The following is a 22,719-nucleotide window of genomic DNA, read 5'->3' as shown; positions in this document are numbered from 1 at the left end:
GTTTTGTGAAGAAAATATTGATCCCTCCCTCTCTTGAAGCGATCTCAATCCAAACTCATTTGTGAAATACAAAATTCGGTTTACCGGAAGAAATCCTTTTCGTTTTCGTTTTAACTCTTTATCAATTTGACTACGCATACAGTACATATAATATATGAGGGTTTTCTTAAGCTTTTTATACATTTAGCTGTTCACCCGCTCATATGAATACATTTTTGCTCAGTCTGCTGGCTAAATTTAATTAAAAAATGTATATTTTCATTTTTTTCTGACTTCTGAAAACCAAGAATAATATTGGCCATATTGAAAGTGAAAAATTACCTTACATGCGATTTGATACACAGCTCTTACAACAAGCGTTTGTATATTATTATCTTTGTCAGCGATATATATACAGGATTATTCCATAAGATACAATACAAAAGTTCCTGTGAAAATACAATCGACGCAATTATGTATGGAACTCGATCTCCAGACGCTGAACCCAATTTCGTCGCTTTCTAGCATACATCTTTTCACATTCGATACGTACGATTCGTACGAAGTTCATCAATCATCGCTGGCAAATAGTATTTTTTTCGGGATGCAATGGTGACTCATGGAGTACTTGTGGATTGCTGCCTAACCAATAACGCATATTTTGATTATTGACAATAGCATTAAGCCAGAAAGGAACAGACCATTAATTGGACCTAGCACTTTTAAACTTGAGGTCACTGACTTTCGGTAGTAATAATAATTTTGACTCGTTGTTGTATCGTACATCTTTCAATGGTGAAATGGCAACCCTTACTGAAGAGAAATGTTAAAAGAGCGGGGAAAGTATGGAGCCGTTTTCTGTTCCTATTGGTTGACTTTTGTAGCTACCCTATTGAAAACCACTTTACATTTTTTGTATATGTGTATATCTTCTGTAGTAAAGATGTAACAGTTTTCACAAGCCGGTAAAGCTCTGAAGTGCACGAGTTTAACGCAACTGTTTCTGAATGTAACGTTTCATTCAAATTTCAAATTTCACCACTGTCTGTTTTATTAATATTGAGAAATGGCCTAAAGTCAACCGAATATGGTCTAATTAACTTGTTGTCGGTATGTTAGCTTTCCAGTGAGTTGAGCCCTTGATATAGTATCACCCTTGACAGAGTGGGCAAGTCATATAAATACTCCAAAAGGACAGTTTCTTTTATAAATAGATTATGATATGCGATCCCTTATTAGTTCCATTATGTTTGATAATGATCTCAAATTTTGATTGAGAAACCAGGTTTTGCCATTCACACTGTCGATTAAAATTCAATTAAGAATTAATGTAAATTTTTATTTTGTCTGGTAAATCGATCTTAATAGGCATTTTAATCGAGCAGAGGTCGGTTAATTGATCAGTTAGCTCCTGTTTGAAAAGGCTATTACATTTTTAGTAATTTCCACTGTCAGTTGTTAGTACAATAGTTTATAACGTCAACTGAGATTCCTAAACTTCCAAGCATATTTAAGCTGTTGGTTCTCATATGGAATATTTCTAGCCGTTTGCAACAGTTTGTATCCCAAAAGCACAACTACTCTAAATACTTATCGAGTCAATTATGCCAATTCAAATACCTGCCTGCATCCGAACGTCTTGGCTAACTGTCAGCCAACAAACTTTGTCAAAATAACTTTAGATACGGCTTTAATCGTTTTACTAGGGAAGTGCATTATTCCAAAGTTTAGAATTTCAGAGAAAGAGAGAGAACATTATGTTAATTTTCTAATCACGATTCAATATTCGAACTTCTAAAAAATAACTCCAAATGTAAGGTCATCACAAATATGAACCACAGCAGCAAAAATATATGAACCACATTAGGGAAAATATAGCACAGCACTCGAACAAATGTGTTTGATGCCTGTTGAGGGCAGCTTTATACCTTTTAATTTAGCTCAATAGTTATTACTAATTTTCTAAATACGAGGGCTGCTATATATATTTCTGGCCTAATAATGAAAATAGGAATATTTATCAACGAAAATGGTTTTATTGTTTTTCAAAATATTCTCCATCAAGATTTATACACTTTTGCATGCGCTCAAACCAATTTTCGAAGCAATTTTTTTGAGCCTTTTTTTGAGCGATTGTCAAATTGTGCGGGATCCAACGAGAACAAACCTTTTTTACGGCCAGGTGTTCATGCAATATCGAATGTATGCTGGTGGGAGAAATGAATGGCATGCCTCTATCTGAAGGTATGTTACATGACGGTCTTGCATTATCAGTTCACGTACGGCATCGATGTTTTCTGGCACGACGGCTGTTTTTGGACGACCTTCACGGAATTCGTCTTTGAGCGAGCGTCGGTAGGATGGTGCTTCATAGCCATACAAAGATTTTAGTTGATCGATGCACTCTTGTCGCGATAATCCACGTCCAAAGTTGTGAAAAATGATCGCACGAAAATGTTCACGAGTTAATTCCATTTTTTGACCGAGATGAATTTTTTAATTCCCTGTAAATAAAACAATTCACGATTAAATGACAAAACGTTCTGAGTGATGTTATGCTAAAAAATGTCAAAAATGACAGATTGCACCTGGCAACACTTAGTGTTGCCTAGGCCAGAAATATATATAGCAGCCCTCGTACCAGTACGTATGCGCTATAAGAGGTCAGTTTGATAAGTTTATAGATAGAGATTGTATAGATGGAAGGTCTACTGCTTTAATGTATTATTCAAATACTCTCTTTTATGCAATCCGACAGAGCTACTTAAATGAGCAATACTAGTAAAGGAAATCCGAGTAACCTCTTAGAGATGCGAAGTGGAGTCCTGAGTGGATCAAAAGTCAGTGGAAACGGATCTAATACTAGAGTGGGAACTAATTCGGATGTCGTACTTCAAACTGCTCGGGATTCTGTGGAAGGAAGACTAACAAATCAGCAGCAGTAAGAGATTAGGTGGAAAGCTTCACACTTGCAATCAACTAAATACTGGGCGAGGCTGGCAACTCATATTTATGCTACAATAACAAACTCTTCTACACATATATATGTCTGTATGTACTTTTTTTGCTGGTTCAAGGAAATGTCGTACGAAATTTGTTGCTTCCAACCCTATCCCAACCGTTGTGGCAAGTAAATTTATATACTCTTTGCTGCTTTGCTGTTTCGCTTGTTAAGCTCTTACGTTTATATATTTTGCAACAACATAACATAATTTTTCCTCTCCATTGCTGTCAACAAAGTGCTACAAAGGCACAACTAAGCAAACGCTGTCGGCAAGCGGTGGCAATTGTTCACTCTCAACATTTCTTCGGTTTAATTTCTTGAACTTCGGATGCAAATACTCGGTTTGCATGTTGGGAGCAGGAAAAGAAGAAACAAAAATTGTAAATATTTCAGCCAAATGGATAACGGGTTGTGTAGCTTTTTAGCTATTTAACTTGTTAGGGAATGCAATAGCATGGCCTGTGAATTATTTATTATTTTTGGGAATGCGAATAATAAGCTGAAATGTGCGTATTATTTGGCGTGGTTGGAGAGCTGTGTTAAGTTGTGGAAATTGCACATTTTTCTACAAATTTTTTGAAAGTTATATATGGTTCATAGTCGATAAAAAATCGCGTCAAAGCAGTTATCAGCAGCGACTGAATTCATAGTACGCCGCGTAGATAAGTTATTATACCGAGAAAAGACAGAGTTTTAATAGTTTACTAAGTTGCAGTGCAAAAATTTTGCAAAACCAGAGATACCGCCCCATAGACTAGCGGTTTGACATTGAAAAATTACCACTCACAAATGAACCAACACGACTAACAAGTAACTGTAAATTAGTGCAGTTCATAATAAGTTGGACCATGATGGGGTTTTGTAGCCCTCTTGCCCGTAGTTGTGATTACACTAGTTAACTGTGAAAATATCCTGAGATTGAAACTATAGTTTTAGTTGACGACGAAAGGAATTTGACGAAAACGATGCAGAACTCGTTGTCCAAGGGTTGTGAGGGAGACAGACGAGAAAACTATCAAAGTTCATCCTTGTGGAAAGGGAAAAATGCGACACTAAGCGAACTCGAGCGATTCTTTTCAAAAGGTATAAATACTTTGACAATGGGAATGAGAAAAATAGATCTTCTTAGTCAAGAGCGTGCGTGAAAAATTGGCTTAAAAAGGTATAAGCCATCTCGGTCAGTCTTACCATTCCTTAAGCAAGTGCAATCGAAAGAAACATTAATTCTCTTTCGGACCCAATAAATTTCCCTCAAGAAGAACCCCTTACAAGCGTAAAGAATTTTCTTTCTATCTATGTTTAGTGGTGTAAATATCTCCATATATTTATTGCCTGCAATGAGCAACTTAGCAGATACAGTTGTTGCAATTTCACTGCGACAGAAGAATTTTAATGAAATTGTTAACTCACTGTGACAAGTTTAAAATGAGTTGAGAGAGCACAAAAGGAAAAACGATTGCAGAATACGTGATTTCGGCTATTTAAATTTGCGGTAAAATGAAGTTGTCTTTCTACGGTAGAGATTTAGGTGAGAGAAAGTGTGTGAATTTGTAATAATTTTTTTCTTTTCTGTTACGTTGATAGACACTATAAAGAAGTCGTTAATTCCGGGGCGTAAACACTTGGTTTGAATTTCACGTTGTCAATACCTTCTGTGAGATAACTAAGACTACTTAATGTCGGAGACTAACCCTATTCGGAGAGAAATTTGGATATACTTCTGTAAAAAAGTCCTAAAAATTTATATGACAGAAAATACTGCGAATTTCTAGCTTGTAGGATTAAATTCGAAAGGTCTAGTAAAGACACTACTTCCTCTGATAATGAGAAGTATGAGGAATGACTTTAAGGATTGCCTCACTTAAAATAAGTGCTGAACTAGTTCAGACTAGCAAAAATTTATATAAATAGTTGCTCTTTTATCTTCAGTTTGAAAGTAATGCTGAATTTCTGCATAGAGATATCTGCTACCACAAAATCGGAGTTCAAAACAAAAATCAGTGAGTAGTAGACTTGACCGATACAGGAGGCAAATTGCGAAGATTTCTGAGATTGAGCCGAAGTAGTCGAGTATAAGACACTGCCCATATTAGAAGCTAAAGTAAGAGATCTAAAGATCCAGCTCCGCGGAGCATCTACCGCTTACTTAAATATTAACTTATATTTCGTTATATTTAATATTTTATTTTGCCAGCTCCTTTATTTTAATTTCCACTTTTCCGCAGGCAATATGTCGCTTGTCAACCGCGAAGACGGCATTACACACACACACACAAATGTCTGCATGCAATTATGCCTGACTGCAAATGCGGTGAAAAATCTGGCAACACGCAATTTTGCGGCAGACCAATGACAGCCGTCAAGCTGCGTGTTTCTGCCACAAGTGCTGGAGTTTGAGTGGGGAACAGTGTGTTCATTTCCGATTTTTATGACATATGTACGTGTCGTATTTGAGTTGATGACTTTCACATAATTTCTTTTCACTTCATCTGCAATTCTTGCACTGACTTCATTCCTCTGACAGTTGGACCAATGCATTGCAACAAGAAGAAGTATGAATGAAAGGTTGGATACGTAAAGCAAGTGGAAGAGAAATAATATAGTAAGATCGGGAGTTATTATATTCTCTTCGAAAATGCTTTTTTCACTTTAATTTGTCGATTCTTTATGATATTCCTCTAGTTTTCCCATCAAACTAATTTCATGCTTATTATCAAGGGACCTTGATTGACCCTCAATAAAGGTAAATTGAATAGAACATATATGGTGAATTCCTTCGACTTTCTCGTGTTTGGTTCAGACCTTAACAGCTTTCTGGCTTAACTGATAATGACGAAGAAGAAGAAATTAAAAAGGAACGCTGGAAATAGTTGTCCAAAAAATGCCTTGTATAGAGTGAGACAATTCACTGACTCGACTCAAATACACAAACAAGTTTAGATCTAGATGTAAAAGTACAATATTCAATGACCACACCCACTATAAATGTTGTGTCTTCACTGTCTTGTTGCTTTGGTGCTATAATTATTTGCCCAGCTGTTGTGGTTGCCACCTTTTCATGTGACGTGACCCAAATCATGCTGACGCTCTTACCTGTCAATGTGACAGTTATCTCAGCGCTTGGGTGCCTAGTTACTTAGCAACTCGTGTTGTTGTCTGCTGACCTTTTGCCGCTGTCATGTTAAATGCTTGGCCGCAAAAGGTGTCAAGTGACAAAATATGCTATTGTTGTATTTTTACTGGCTGTTTGTTTTACCTTTGTTAAATGCTAAAATGTGATAGATTGTAGAGACCGACCGGTTAATCGGCCTTGGTATCGGCATCGGCCAGTATCGGCCACAAAATTCAGCATCGGTATCGGTATCGGCATCGGCAATATTTGCCCGATTCTTAGCCGATTCTTTCTACTTCTTTCGGATTACACTAAAATACATTTTTTTTTAATTTTTTTGATTTATTTAAAGCAAATCACCACGATGATAATTTAAGTAATATAAAGAAATTCAATAATTTCGCATTAAATTGAAGGTTTTATTTAGCACTGCTAGAAAGATTCGATTTATGTCAAATATTCACAGTTTTGTTTAACAACTTGTTAAGATTTTAAAGATAATGTCATAAAGCCACTATTATAGAAGCATTCGTAACTAGGAGAGTCTATTTTTAAAAGTTAGCCATAGACAGGATCACGTAATAATCACTTGATGATGTCCTGGACTATAAGGTGAATGCAAAAGAACCTGCCAAACAAGCTTCCAAAGTTTCTTTCGAGTCAATATGACTATGTCACAATATGCCTTTCACAATGCGAGACATAAAAGACAAAAGTCATCTCTTTAAAATAACGGATTAATTTTACTAGACCTACTATTTTCGAATATTGGCCTTAATACTCATATTTGTCTTTATGGAATTAAATCGCCTATCTTCAATAATTTTTTTTCTATCTAAACAATTATTTATATTATTTAGTTGTAATCGTTCAAGCACGAGTAAATAGTATCTCGAACACCTATGCAAAATCCATCAACATCGGTTGAGTAGTTTTCGAGAACATTTGACAACCGACTTTGAAAACATGGCTCCGAGAAAAACGCGTTTAAAGTTTTGAGGAACGATAATAACTGACTTGGAGCGCACACCTTCCAAAAGCTGTATCTTCGAAACTATTATTCGAATCGACTTGAAAATTTAGGATAATATTCTTGGGATGTTGAAGAAATTAATAAGCAAAAAACAAAAAAAAATTTAAATCCACGAAACCCATGTAACTCCTTAAAAGAAAAAAGGTATATTGTTGATTCGCTTTGAAAAAACGTGAATAACTTATTTTTTTCTATCAACGTATGTATATATTATAATAATAATTTATTTAGTTTTGAATATTAATTAGATGAATAAACACCTTCATATTTACATATTAACTGAGTTGTTTACTCATTTTTGAATGTTATTTGTCTTTGTTTTTCTTTTGTTTCTATACTAATTTACTAAATAGAGTTGTTGATGAAAGAATCGGCATCGGCATCGGCCAACAATTTGGTATCGGTCGGACACTAATAGATTGTTATCTTGATGAAAGGACGACATACGGCAAAATGTATTTTGAAGATGTTAATTTTATTTAATAATAAAATCTTGGTACTAAAAGCAAGTGAAATTTCATTTTGAACCTAATTGACCGTCAGATATTTAGCGAAATATAGAGTTTTCGAAACAAAGGTAAATGCATGGGAACCTCTCCAAATTTTAGTATTGTCCCATACACAGAAATTTGTAAATGATATATATATATATATATATATTTATATCGTATATCACCATTAAACGAAAATTATTATTTTATGAAGCAGCTGACAAAAAACCAATTCAAACAAAATGTGCGTTCATTGTAAATATTTATAAAAAATTGAAGAGCTCTCTATTAAAAACTCTGTTAAATTGCCATAAAATGTCGGGTATAAGCTGGTGTGTAAATAAATATGCAATAAATTGGTCTGACAGTGGAATAATAAATAACAGATTTTACGAACGGAAAATGAATTCTCGTGCATGTGATTTCGAATTTATTTGAAGTATACGCCGTGGCTGTCAATAATGAAGTGCATATGGAGTAAATAATTTATAGTTTATTTATTACTAGAGAAAATAATATATGGATAAGAATTTTTACTATTATCAAAACTTTGTGTGCGTTGTAAATTGGGCTTACCTCAATTTTAAGGTACTCCTAAAAATATAAATCGCGTGCAAAATATCTTCATCAACCATTACTTAAGAAGATTATTAACACATATTACCATCGAGTTCACTAATAATTTTGGTTATCATAATTTTGCAACGACAGAAGTGTCTACTTATGTTTTTTATAAAATTTATGAAGTGAACTAAATATCAGTTTAATGTAATGATTACTTTGAGTAATTAAAATGTAATGAATACATTGCAATTATATTAAATATTAAAAACAATATTCATTATTTTCAATTGAAAATTAAGTACTGGTTTTTGATTACCTTATATAATTACCTGGTTAATATAAAAAAATGTAATTACATTATGTAACTAGTTAATCTTTTATACTTGAAACTATTGGAAAGTATTATTTCAGTTGATAATTAAGTATGGGATTCTGATAACTTCAAATAATTATTTGGATAATATCAAAAAATTTTAATTATATTATATAATTAGTCAATAGTTGACACTTGAAAGTATTGTTTAGTTTCTTAGAATGAATATAATTCTTAGGAATGAATTGTAATTATTATTTAATTACATTCTTTGCATTTATTTAATAGTAATTACTTCCTAATTAATAATATGAATAATTGCTATAAATACATATCATAATAAATTCTGAATGACTCAAAAGTATATATATATTTTATTATACTATTTACCTAAAAAAATTAACTTAAAATTGAGAACATGTAACATTCATTAATTATTGATTACAATTACGTAATTAGTTGGCTTTAAATACTTTGAAGCACTTGTTTTCTTCGATTACAATAAAGTGATAAAATGTAACAAATGAATGTATTTGATTTATTTAATATATACAGTATATATTTAGTGATTACTTATAATTATATAAAAGTAATGTAATTGAGTACGAGTATTTTAATGTAATGTTGATTGTTTTATTATAATTACAATATTTCAAATATATTTACAATATTTTTGACTTAACATCTGAAATAATTAAGAAAATTAAATTAAATTAATTAAGAAATTAATTATTCTCAACATTACTGTGTATTTAATTAGTATGTGAAAAAGATAATTACAAATCATATGAAATTAAAAAAGTGTAGTAAATTTAAGCCGAATACTGTTCCTACTGGGTAGCAAAAAATAAATAATAAAATACGCACTTAAAGGATTTTAAAATTAATGGCAAAATGAATTGGCACACACGCGAAGGCAAAAATCGCGTTGTTTTTGTGGCAGCTGCCTTCAGGCCTTAAAGTGATTGTGCCGTGAAGCGAAGGTAAATACTTATAAGTAAATTTGAAATATGACAAAAAGGAGGTACGCATGTGTAATGCTTAGAAGAGTTGATTTCGTAAGAGCGTAAAACGCAATAATATTTTCTTGCACAAAACTCTTACGCAATACCATTCGTTAAGCACAAAGGTACACAAGCGCTGACTGGAATAACTAATTTCAATAGTTAAGTTGTAGAACACCAGCAGAGAACTCATAAATTTTATGAAATATCGACAAACATTTAAAATCTGATGCACGCAAATAAAATGTAAGAAAGGGTGCTGAAATTTGGGGTCGAAGTGTGATTTTCTGCGTGAGCTTTTATGTTAAATTATTGTTGGTATATCACCAGCGTGGCATATTCATATTGTAGCAGTGAGAAATTGCCAACATTGATCAGCGCATGTGTTTGGGTTTAGTCGGTTGCATATGCAAATAAGCGGATTTACACTTTGAGGTGTTTTTCATTGTCATATGTGGAAATATATGTATGTATACACGTATATAAATGTATGTTCGTATTGCTTTCAACGTTACTCAAACACGAGATTTATAAGCTTTTATATAAACAACATTTTTTAGCTTCAACACACACACAATTGCGCGCAGGTGTATTTGATGAATGAGCGCGAGCTGAAAAAGTATAAACATATAATCAGAAATATACTTATGTATTCTCATGCACATTTATTAAGCTGATCTAGCTCTTTGTACTGATTGCTTTCACACTTCCGTGTAGCGTTCTCTCAACTACAGAGAGAAGTTCGACATACATTTGCATTCAGTTTATTTATTATCATTTAATTTAAGCTTCTTAGAATGAACATAATATTTAATTAATTTTTGGAACACAGATTTCGAACTTTTCCGAATTGATTCCATATTTTTCTGGAAGCTATTTCGATAAAACAAGAGAATACTTGCTTAATTCCAACCACATTCTGCTGAATTTAAAAATTATTATCCCGCGTGAATATGTGTAATTAACCGAAATGTGTTAATTAAGCCGATTACACTTAATTGAATTGATTGTGCCATTAATACAACTCGTAAAAATGTATATAAATAGCTTTTAGTTGAATTATACACTCGTATTTTGAAATTAAAACTTAACATTTTGCTTGAAACTGCTTTTTATAATACAATTAAATATTTATGAGCATAATTGAGACTCAATAAAGTGGAATTGAGTCATAGCCTTTTTACATAGGAGCACACTCCTGTAGGACCCCCAGAGGTGATCTAGTTATTGATGACCAGAGTATACTGAGTTTGTGGAGGGAACACTTCTCCAGCCTGCTGAATGGCAGTGAAAGTACAACACCAGGGGATGGCGGACCCGATTCCCCAATCGACGACGATGGAGCAAATGTTCCATTGCCCGACCGTGAAGAAATTCGAATAGCAATTACCCGCTTGAAGAAAAATAAGGCGGCGGGGACCGATGGATTACCGGCCGAGGTATTCAAATACGGTGGCGAAGAGCTGATAAGGTGCATGCATCAGCTTCTTTGCAGAATATGGTCGGAAGAAAGCATGCCTGACGCTTGGAATCTCAGTGTACTCTGCCCAATACACAAAAAGGGAGACCCCACAATTTGCGCCAATTACCGTGGGATAAGCCTCCTCAACATCGCGTATAAGGTTCTGTCGAGCGTACTGTGTGAACCGTCAACAAACAGATTGGACCTTATCAGTGTGGCTTTAGACCTTGAAAATCGACAACAGACCAGATTTTCACCATGCGCCAAATTTTGGAGAAGACCCGTGAAAATAGGATCGACACACACCATCTCTTTGTCAACTTTAAAGCTGCTTTCGACAGCACGAAAAGGAGCTGCCTTCATGCCGCGATGTCTGAATTTGGTATCTTCGCAAACCTAATACGGCTGTGTAAGCTGACGTTGAGCAACACCAAAAGCTCCGTCAGGATCGGGAAGGACCTGGGAAGACCCGTTCGATACCAGACCAGGTTTCAGACAAGGTGACTCACTCTTGTGTGATTTCTTTAACCTGATGTTGGAGAAAATAATACGAGCTGCAGAGCTAAATAGAGAAGGTACAATCTTCTATAAGAGTGTACAGCTACTGGCGTACGCCGATGATATCGATATCATTCTCCGAAATATCTCCTGTCGTCAAACAAACAGTCAGCGCATTCGCGTCTTGGCTCCCACGTCACTGGTGACAGTCATAACTTTGAAGTTGTAGATAATTTCGTCTACCTGGGAACCAGCATTAACAGCAATAACAATGGTCCAACGCAGAGTCACTCTTGCCAACAGGTGCTACTATGGACTAAGTAGGCAACTGAAAAGTAAAGTACTCTCTCGACGAACAAAAACCAAACTCTACAAGTCCCTCATCATTCCCGTCCTACTTTACGGTGCAGAAGCGTGGACGATGTCAACATCCGATGAGACGGCACTAAGAGTTTTCGAGAGAAAGGTTTTGCGGAAGATTTATGGTTCCTTAAACATTGGCAACGGCGAATACCGCAGACGATGGAACGATGAGCTGTATGTGTTATTCGACGACATAGACTTAGTCCAGCGAATAAAAAGACAGCGGCTACGATGGCTCTGAAAGTATTCGATGCAGTACCCGCTGGTGGAAGCCGAAGGTGGAAGGACCAGGTGGAGAGGGACCTGACTTCGCTTGGTATAACCAATTGGCCAGAAGGAGGGATACGTGGCGCGCTGTTGTGGACTCGGCTATAACCGCGTAAGCGGTGTCTACGCCAGTCAAGAAGAAGAAGAAGAATTGATCAACTAACCGGCCTCTGCTCGATTAAAACGCTTATTAACATCGATATAATAAAAAATCGACGGTAGATGTCGCTGCTAAAAATGTCAATCCCCTGATGAAACTTGCCAACTTCTTATGAAAAGTAAAAAACAACAAGTAAGGAAAGGCTAAGTTCGGGTGCGACCGAACATTTTTTGCTCTAGCAATTTATTGATGTAATTTTATTAAGATAATACACAACTTGACCCATATATTCGGCATACAGTTCAATAGAATAACGAATATCATCGTATATGGTATATAAGGGCTGACGAATTCCTAAACCGATTTCACTAATTTTCCCCACCAAGCTAAACTATATACAAGACTATATGCTCGATATCTCACATATTAACGTATATATGCGGAATAAAGCCCGCACATTATTAGGTATATGGGAGCTAGGGGAAGTTCTGATCCGATTTTATATATATTATATACTTATACCTTACAAGAAGAATATGTCAATTACTGTTTCAGATATCCGAAAAACAGCAAAGACAAATTCACCTGCGATGCTCTTCAAAAATTTCTTATGAACCTCGCAGGTTCCTTTGACTGACTATTCGTGTATTTGATTAGTACTGATTTGCAACATCCCATTATGCGGTGAATCACTATGCATGCTGCGCCCACTCTGTTCAAATCAGTAGAAAGCACTTGCGGTCTCTTTGCCAGCAAGTGACGGCCATGAAAAAAAGGCCGAGCAGCAAGTGCATGCACACAGATTAAATACCCATATGCCACATCATAGACACAAACGTAGATATATCTTTTGGTATATTTGAAGCTGTGTGCTGATTTTGCATTGCCCGGTGCATGCATCTCTGCGTGTTGCATGATGCTCAAGGCTTGATGCTGTCCATACGCTGTGCACGTGTAACATAACCGCAACTGTTGTGGCTATGTACCTGAGTGCATGCAATGCCATTGCATGTTGTTGTGGTTTCACTAATAACGCATTTACCTGTACCAGCTAAAGCTACCTTTTGTTCGTAACAAGTCACTGGTTGCGAATAATTGTTTCTGTAGCTCTTACCAGTTGATTGGTGAGTATATGAACTGAAGATAGTTTTTGAAATAAAAAATTAATAAATAATCAAAGTCAAGTTCCAAAGTTCACATTTTCACAGTATTTTATATTTAAGTTTTTTAGAAAATCGTAAATATATGTATACTATATAAAGGTTTCATGAACTTAATTCTCAGGAATGCTAGTATACTAAAAGCATATTACTATATAATATAATAGTATATAATGTTTATAATAAGACACAATAATACCAGTAATCCCAAAACGCTTTGAAAACTCATTTAGCAAAATAGTCAAACCCAAATAAATTATATAAAAACAAAAACAATTCTAAAAACACAAGTAAACAGAGTAATGTCCCCACAGTTCACTCAAATGGCCATCAGCTGTTTATTTGTTTTTGTATTGCATGATTTGCATGACAGAGCCGATAATAACGAACCTTTAAATATCAGCGTCACATGCAGTCAAAGATGAAAGCTTAATTCATATACATATATTTTGTACTTATATATTTGCTCCAACCTATGTAAATGTTTATTGATTGCTTACTTATCTACTTATATACATACATATATTAATGCCTACCGAAAAAAGGGTCACATGTATTTTATACGCTTTAAGTTCCCTTTTTATGGCTAAATTGGATTAAGTATGCTCGATGACCAGACAAATTAGGTTATAAATTGTGTTGGCAGCCTAAGGATTGCATGGGTCGCTACGATAAGGGTTATGTGTATGCAATGCGACAGGTTTCACTTGTCATATATATTTATATTAGATTGTTTGTTTATATAAGTTTTATGATATTTAGCTGTTTGTGTATTTGCTGGATATTTGTTTATTAATAATTTGCGAGGAGGTCTCTGGTTCAAGCATGTGTATTCAATTTTGGTTTTGTATAATAGTATTTTGTTTTATATTAAATTACTTGTATAATTAATGTTTACGTTGGAAAATAATTTATATAATGAATAAATTGTTAAATGAAATTTGTGAGACTTGGCGTATGAGTAACAAATGTTGTATGACACCCGTTGTCACGGCGTATGAGCGACATTTTTTTGTATGATGATCGTCATCTATAGCTTCAAGAGAGGAATTTGGCTGATATGAAACTTCATAAATGATAAATCAGAATTATATAAGCCAATACCTAAGGGTAATAATTATTATATTAACAAGTAAAGAAGGGCTAAGAAGAACATTTTATACTCTCGCAATTTATTTATTTAATTTTATTAATATAACACACAATTAGACTTGACACTTGGAAACCCTAATAATAGGTATATGGAAGTTAGGTGAAGTTAGGAACCAAATTCACTCATTTTTGGTCCCCTTTGAATTTCATCAAAATATCTGAGAGATTTACTTATATTTTCGGTAAAAAATTTATTAGAAGCTCTGTGGACGTCATGTTCCATACATGGGGCCTTAAAAACTTATGGTCGGATTTCGGCGATTTTTAGAAGGAAGCATAATGCTATTTATGCAGTGTTTGCGCAAAGTTATGTTCCAATGTGTTATGTTAGTTTTCAACATAACTTTTGTATGGTGGCAGGCGTGGATATAATCCGATTTCCTCCATTTTTGGACTGTATAAGGTAGTGCCTAAAATAAACGACTGTAGAGAGTTTGGTTGATATAGCTTTAGCAGTTAATGAGATATGTACAAAAAACTTAGTAGGGGAAGGGGCTACGTCCACTTTCTTAAAAAAATTTCATCCGAATATGCCTCTCACTAGTATAATCCTTTGTATTAAATTTCACTTTCATAGCAAAATTATGGCACTTTATGTATAATAGTTATGGCACTTTATGTATATTCAGTTTTCGCCATTTTGTGGGCGTGGCAGTGCTCTGATTTCGCCCATCTTCGAAAGTTTCGTATGGTGCCAAAAAGCACGTGTACCCAGTTTCATCAAGATTTCTCAATTTTTTACTGAAGTTACAGTTTGCACAGATGGACGGACGGACGGATTTGAACTTTACTCGTCAACCTGATCACTTTGGTATATATAATCTATATATAATTCGCTTAGTTTTAGACGTTACAAACAACCGTTATGTGAACAAAACTATTATACTCTCTTAGCAACTTTGTTGCGAGAGAATAAAAATTATAATTTTTCACCTTCATTCTACTATGTTCATAGCATAAAACAAAGCACTGTCATGGCTGAATTCATTCTAATATTCCTCCAACAGCTAAATTCTGCTCTCAACTTCTTCAAGGTGTTTTGCCTAATGCTCGCATTTACCGGCATCTTTGCTGTAATCTTGATTTTATCAAACTCACGAAGGTAGACACTTTAGCATGTCAACAGGAAGCACACATCCGTTTTGCCGTCATGCTTAACAACAGCAACGTAGATATTCATTACTAGCAAGAGCACAAGCAGCACTCGATGTGAACAAGCGCAACAATGCAGTTACGCTAGGCAAGAACAAAAACAAAAGCGAATACAACAACAAAAGCAAAGGCAAAACGTTTGAATGGAAGTTGTAGTTACGCTTCAATTATACTGCTATGCATTAACCGCGCTCTAACTATGCGAACATAGTCATCATTTAGCCAGAAGAGTGAATTGCGTTGGTATGAAATGAACATCTTTATGCGGCGTTGCAGTTAAGTCACCGGGATTTCCAAGTAATACCGTATTTTAAATGCTTCCGTTTCCTGCCGTTTTATGGGTCTCTTCACGCAGAACTGTCAACGCTTTAAGCTGCTGTAAATCCGTTTTATTACGTTTGTGGATCGTAAATTATTGCAGCTGCTGCATGTGCTTAGCGATATGTGTTTGTTGCGGAAGTCCGTTTAGCAGTATTTGTGGAAAGTAAGACAAAATAAAATAATCAAATTAAATATGAGTTCACATTTGAAAAGTGATTTTTGGTGAGCTGGTAGCAAAAATATGCTGTAATTCATTACAATCAGGAGTAATATTTATATCTTGAGATTCTTCTTGAGTATGTGGTAAATTATTCATAAGTACTTCACTATTCTTTATATCCATTATTGTCAGTATTAAGTAGCCCTGCGCTCTTCAAAGAAAATAAATCCAATGTTAGGCATTTAGTTGCTACTTTTTTTATCATAAGCGCTTTTAATCTTATCTTCTTGATTCATTTGTTCACTCTCATCTCTGCCTACTTACGATAAAAGCTACCAGGCCGCGTACGTGTTATGGCGCTTTTGTTGCAACTTTATTGAAGAGCAGCTTAATTATGTTTCGTTTATTGGATACAGAACTATTATGCAAAATGCATAACAATTTTGTCTACTTTTTCAAGGAAATAAAAAAGTAAAAAGCTAAAGCCACGTTATTGCTTAAGCGATTCACGACGATTGCCACCGGGCCAGCTAGTTTACATTTGTTGCGGTTGATGTCTGTGGTCTCCTGAGGTTTGAGATCTTGGTCAACATATACTCGTAGTGCAACTATTTTCCAGCCATTACCCTTGCTCTTAAAGTAACTTTTGGCATGTGTGTCAATATTTACAATAGAACAATGTACATACATACATCCAAATAAAAAACTCTCCGTTACACGAATATACTTTTTAATATGCTGTGTGTTGTTATTGTCATCGCAGCATCGAGGTCAATCTGAAAAGTTTTCTCACAAAGGGAATAAATGTTGAACTTTACTATTGTTTGCACAAGTTCATGTGACCCCTATATCATATCACTCCGTTTGTATGGTACACACATGCATACTTACATTCACATATGCTGTTGTGTGTTGACATTTTTCTGCTCTTTGCCTTTGCGGCTAACTGTAGCAGTTAAATCATGATAAACCAACTTGGTGCTTTCTGGAACGGGAGAGGGACTGTTTGTTTGTTGCTGTTTCACATGAAATGGGTAAAAGTGAAAAAAAAAACTGAAAAAGTTGTGTTTAAATCAACTGAAAACCCACACTTGGTGAGTTAAGGAAGCCTTAGTGTCTTGACCTTCGGCTAACATTAATTGCCCTGTTCTCAAATGAAAATGTTAATCGACTTGAGCTTTATTCTTGTTGTGTTTTTGATATTTTGTATAAAATGTGTTTATTTTGTTTTATTTACACTTTGCTGTCTCCAAAATTGCTATCTTGTTCATCCCCAGAGAAATTTAAACCTACTATATGCTCGCACTGAGGAACACAATTTTTTCTACTTTTTCAAGGAAATAAAAAAGTAAAAAGCTAAAGCCACGTTATTGCTTTAGGCGATTCACGTGGCCTCTTCATTTATTTACGCATTAAAGCATCTTCAAGTGAATACTCTTCACCATATACCATCAATGGCTTGTTTGATTCTCACCTTAAGGCCTTGCGTTGTTAAAGTATTTTTTGCATTATAAGATATTGTGGTATGATATACTTATATAGTAGTAGTAGTTGGAAATATTATCTTTGGCCGCAAAAATAATTCTTCGATCTTTGGAATGATATGTCGTCCTAACGTTACTTTATGAATAAGAATGCAATCTTTCCCAACAATGTTGAAAATTCGATCGATTACGGCTCGATACATCAACAATCTCAATATATATCGACAGATCTAAAATTGCGGTGTGGTAACGGGGGTATACTCCAAGGATCTTGACATCTCTGTATCTCTATCTGTCTACCAAACTCAGCTAGCATCATTCGAGCAAAAGTACTCGGTAGAAAGGTGTGGTGCTCGGTGGTGAACTATAAGATCATGGAGAAAGTAAATATATACACAGGCAGTCTGGCTAGTTCTAGTCTGGTAGTGCTAGATTTGTCGTCACTAAAGATTAATTAATATGATTAAAGTCCTTAAGAATTCCTTACTAAACTTATAAACTTATATTTAAAGTTTAAGCGAGGGAACATGAGAGTACTCTATCCGAATATTGAAAAATGACAAACACGAACTGAGAGAGGTAAGAAAAATTATAACTACAACGGCATTCAAAGAGTGCTCTAAAAGTACCGTAATTTTTGTTGTAAACTAGCTCATATCTATTGCATTTCTCTGCCGTGTTTATTACAAGGAAATATCGGACTTCCCACCAACATACCTACACATTTTGCTTATTGTTTTCGAAATCAATAAATGCCCAGTCTAGAGCACTCCTTGTAAGCGAAAACTATGTCAATATCAACACGCAATCAAACCGTGCGCCGATGATAATGGTTAACGTCACTGTGTGCGGGTGCGCGGTGTATGTGTAGATGTAAATATATTTCCGCATAACTGTGGCTCTATTGTTTGCCTTATTGCTTTTGTGTTACATTTCGTAACTTTCAGCTTTCATTTTCACGGCTTTTATTCTTAATATAATTTCCTTAAGCAACATTGTTGTTATTGTTGCTAAATATTTCTCATTTTGTTTCACTTTTCTTCTCTCAAATCGTCGTCTTTTGTTTTAGCGCTTGTTATATTATATACCTTGTTATTGCAAAGTTTATCGTTATTGCTGCTTCATTGCCACTGTTGCGCTTTATTTTGTTGTTGTTGTTATTTCATTTTCTGCATTGTTGTCCAGTTCGTTGTCCTGTTAAATTATTCAGCAATTCAAACCATTTGCATTGTAGGTAAATGTTAGTTAAATTAGTTGATTTTGTCATTTAATATGCTTTGTTGGCTTTAAGGCACCTTTCTTTTATGAGTTGATTTTCAAACTTCCGGTGGACTTCGCTTCCAATTAGTCAAAATGCCTCTTGAGATGAATACCTTTCTAACTATGACATACTTCACTCTGTAGAAGATGCTATTCGTTCACTTTACTAATTTAGCACCAGTGAACAAAACCTTGAACAAATATTGATTGATATTCAAGACCCCAGATACCGAACATATATTCTAAAGAAGGGTCAATACTTCCTGTAGCACCGATATACCTGATATACGGATTTTCAAACTTCCGGTGGACTTCGCTTCCAATTAGTCAAAATGCCTCTTGAGATGAATACCTTTCTAACTATGACATACTTCAGTCTGTAGAAGATGCTATACTACCTTGATAATAGTATGGAGATCCGGTTTCTGGCTTGGAGAACGGATACTTGTGATACAACTTTTACCTTTTAATATTTATTGTAAGAATTACTCACATTCGAAAAAAACGTACCTGAATATACAATTCTCAAACGGTATTTCCTAATATTTTAAGTAGTTAAGATTAATGAATTAGATACCATCAGATTATTAAAACCATTAAACAATGTCCTTGCGAGCAACGATTGTTACCATGATTAAAGCAGACGTTTAAAGATTTAGCAAGAAATCCATATGTACTTTGGAAAAAATATCTCACGTAATTGTTAGTTAACGAAAATTCTTAATAAAACCAATATATTTGTTTAAAAAAGTATTGTCTTTTTATTCTTAAATAATAATAATAATTTATAACATGCATGACTTATACTATAGATAAAACTAAATTATTTGCTACATCATTCTAAATCTGAATCCTCTCCGAATATCTCGATCATTCTTTGCCTTTTTCGTGTTGCAGGAGTTGCGGACTTCGTAAAATTATCGCTTTTCTTTGTCAAATCACGTTGGTGTATTGTTTGTATATTAGAGTCTGTAGGTGTCTTCTTGTTGTGGGAGGGTTTATGATCACAGGTGGTTCTTTTTGCTGGAGTTATAGGATCTTCTCCGAATAGCTCGAGCATCCGCTTCCTCTTTCTTGTTGCTGGCGATACAGTCACTGTTTGACTCTTCTCTCTCTCCTTTGGCAAGTCCATTTGGGATTGAAATTTTTCTCGTAAGTCTGTAATATGCTTCTTATGCGAGTTTTCCATGCCTATTTTGTTGTTTTCGGTCTTGGATGAATTTTTATACTCAGATACACGAGATGTCAATTTTGTGTTGCCATTTGCAGCGGTGTGAAGGTAATTCCGAGACTCATTGCTGATTTTATTTACAGGGGTTTCTCCGAATAGTTCCAACATCCTCTGCTTCTTTCTTTCTGGAGTTTTTGCTGATTCTATTAGACCCTCACTCTTCTTTTGAAAGTCCCGTTGGTGCTGACCTTGTTGTCGTTGTGACTCTTCATCATTAATGGATTTTTGCACAATGTTGATGTTCCTCGGAACGTCCTTCACTTGATGCATGGAATCCCTCATCATAGGATGGGTAACTGTAGCAGTTTTTGTAACCAAATGACTAATGCGTTGCTTCTTTGGTCGTGGTGCATATTCATACTCCGAACAGTCCGTCTGTTGTGGAGGAGTATCAATATAAGTATAAGTTGGATTCTGGTTTTCAGCATTATTGGATTTATGCACGACGTTGTTGTTCCTCGTAATGTCTTTCACTTGATGCAGGGAATTAGTCCTCGTAGGATGGATAATTGTAGCAGTTTTCGTGACCATATGACTTATTCGTTGCTTCTTTGGTCGAGGTGCATATTCATACTCCAAATTGTCCGTCTCTTGTGGGGGACTAGCAATAAGGTTATCAGTTGGGCTCTGGGTCACAACTGAGCCTCGATCATTCGGATAGTGTGGTGGTGTTATATCTTGTGACTTGACTTGATCATTCCGATGGTGTGGCGGAGTCTTATCTTGTGGCATATTCTGCTTGACTTGATCTCGCTCATGCTCTGTATAAAAGGGCCAATTTACATTCACATAGTACCACATGTGATCACGAAGGCTGTACATACGGCAACGGAGCAGAGCAATAGCCATGAGTATGCTAGCAACGGACTTGAGCTCATTATCTCGAATTCCTTCCTTTTTCAGTCGCGCATACAGATCTTCCTTGCTGAATGGTTTTAATGCCAACAAGTGGGTGAGTCGTTCCCGAATATTACGACGAGATACATCAAATGTATTTTCACTTTTCCAGAGATTTCCTTTCTCATTAGCAGAAGGCCTGCTTTTGCTGTTGTTAGCAAAATCGGCTTGTGTTGTTTGCCGGTAGTTACTATAACTATTGACTTTATTACCGGAATAACGGTTAACAGAAATGTTCGATGTCATGGTTTGTTTTCGATTAGATAGCTTCAAAGGTACTTGTTCCTTTAACGAATTGTTTTTTGGAAATGAAATAATTTTGTCGTACGTCGTCTTTTTATACCAATCGACTTTAGGTAATTTGAATTTTCTACCTGTGTCTACAGTTTGAGGTCAGCGAGGGGTTTGTGGGAGTGTGCCTTCCCCCCTTCAATTGTTATACCTGTTAGGTGTACGAAGCAGGTATATGGTTGCATTCAGGTAACCTCTTCCTGGACTAACGGTTACACCCGAACTTAGCACTTCCTTATTTGTTGTTAATATTATTTCCCACAGGTAGCTCAAGTATTACTGATCTACAAAAAATTATTATATTTTAAAAGCGTTCGCCAACTCTATGGAGTAATATGTCAAACTAACTAAATTTCTTTTGAGTTTAAACCCCTCTGTACAATCTGGAACTCATATATAACGCTTTGACAATTTGCGCAGGGGCAACACTAGAAAGTTCTCTGAGTCTCTTCCAATGAGAGTTGTATTTATATATTTGACTTGTTCAATTTCATTATTATTCTCTATTTTCATGATATCTGTAATCATATTCCAATGTTATCGCTATAAATAATATAAAGTTTTCTGGCAACTCTCGTATTGTAAAAATAATAATACCAAAACTGTACACAAATTGCGAAATTCAACGACCTACATAAAACTACTTCCAATCATTTTCAATCCGATAGCAAAAACGAATGACACGCACATCAACTTGTACACCAGCTGACTGCTGCCTGCACAAGTTGTTGTAATTCATCAATTTTTGATTGATTGTAGTTTGCTATGCTTGTCATTTGCCACAGACGAGAGTGTATGTTATTATTTTACGATGTATTTTTAATTTAGCTGACCACTTTCAGTGAGGGATTTCAAAAGCTCTAAGCCACACAATGGTCACACGTGGCATTTGGCACTCACATGGGTAAAATATTTATCAGGTAACGGCTGCCATCCGGTGAATTAATATTAATATTTATATATGTAATATTTTTGATTTTAATTTTTTCAATATACATAGTATTTGACATATATATAACATCGACAAAAAAAATCGTACTAATTGCTCACATTAAGTCGCAATTGCCATCATTTATCAATGTTGCTAACAACAACAAGCTAAATGGGGCCACACCCTCACTCGTTTTTAATGAGCCTAACGACTTTCGTTGAAAGCCTTCGAGAAGGCGATTGATTTATATAATATATATATATAAATGCATATCTAGGAGCGCCGGTAATTACGTGACTGTCGCTTAACTCACTTTGTTTTACCATTTTAGGGCACGACAAGCTCATGGCTAAATGTATTTAGGAGAAAGTAAAAGATATTATATATGAAATCAAGGGCAAATTTGCCATTTCTCGAGATAATTTAAAGATAAGCTTGGTTCAGCTACCTTTTGTAGAGCAGTGCATGTATACTCGAATACTAGAACAAT

At 35.1% G+C, this 22,719-nt stretch overlaps 2 protein-coding genes across 11 annotated transcripts in view; one reads left to right on the top strand and one right to left on the bottom strand.

The window, feature by feature from the left end:
• The window catches only part of LOC105217179 (uncharacterized), a 263,745-nt gene that overhangs the window by 195,603 nt on the left and 45,423 nt on the right, over positions 1-22,719 (top strand). The gene's annotated exons all lie outside the window — the stretch shown is intronic.
• On the bottom strand, positions 19,715-21,253 carry LOC128919916 (uncharacterized). The gene has a single exon (XM_054225590.1). It carries the CDS (start codon positions 21,251-21,253, stop codon positions 19,715-19,717), a length of 1,539 nt encoding a protein of 512 aa, XP_054081565.1.

This window comes from Zeugodacus cucurbitae, chromosome 2 (genome assembly GCF_028554725.1).
Source record: "Zeugodacus cucurbitae isolate PBARC_wt_2022May chromosome 2, idZeuCucr1.2, whole genome shotgun sequence".
Taxonomy (NCBI): domain Eukaryota; kingdom Metazoa; phylum Arthropoda; class Insecta; order Diptera; family Tephritidae; genus Zeugodacus; species Zeugodacus cucurbitae.
Note: the sequence above shows the minus strand (reverse complement) of the source record. Positions and strands in the feature narration are given on the sequence as shown.

Coding starts and splice junctions, on each gene's coding strand:
- LOC128919916 (XM_054225590.1), bottom strand. CDS start 21,253: ATGACATCGAACATTTCTGTTAACCGTTATTCCGGTAATAAAGTCAAT.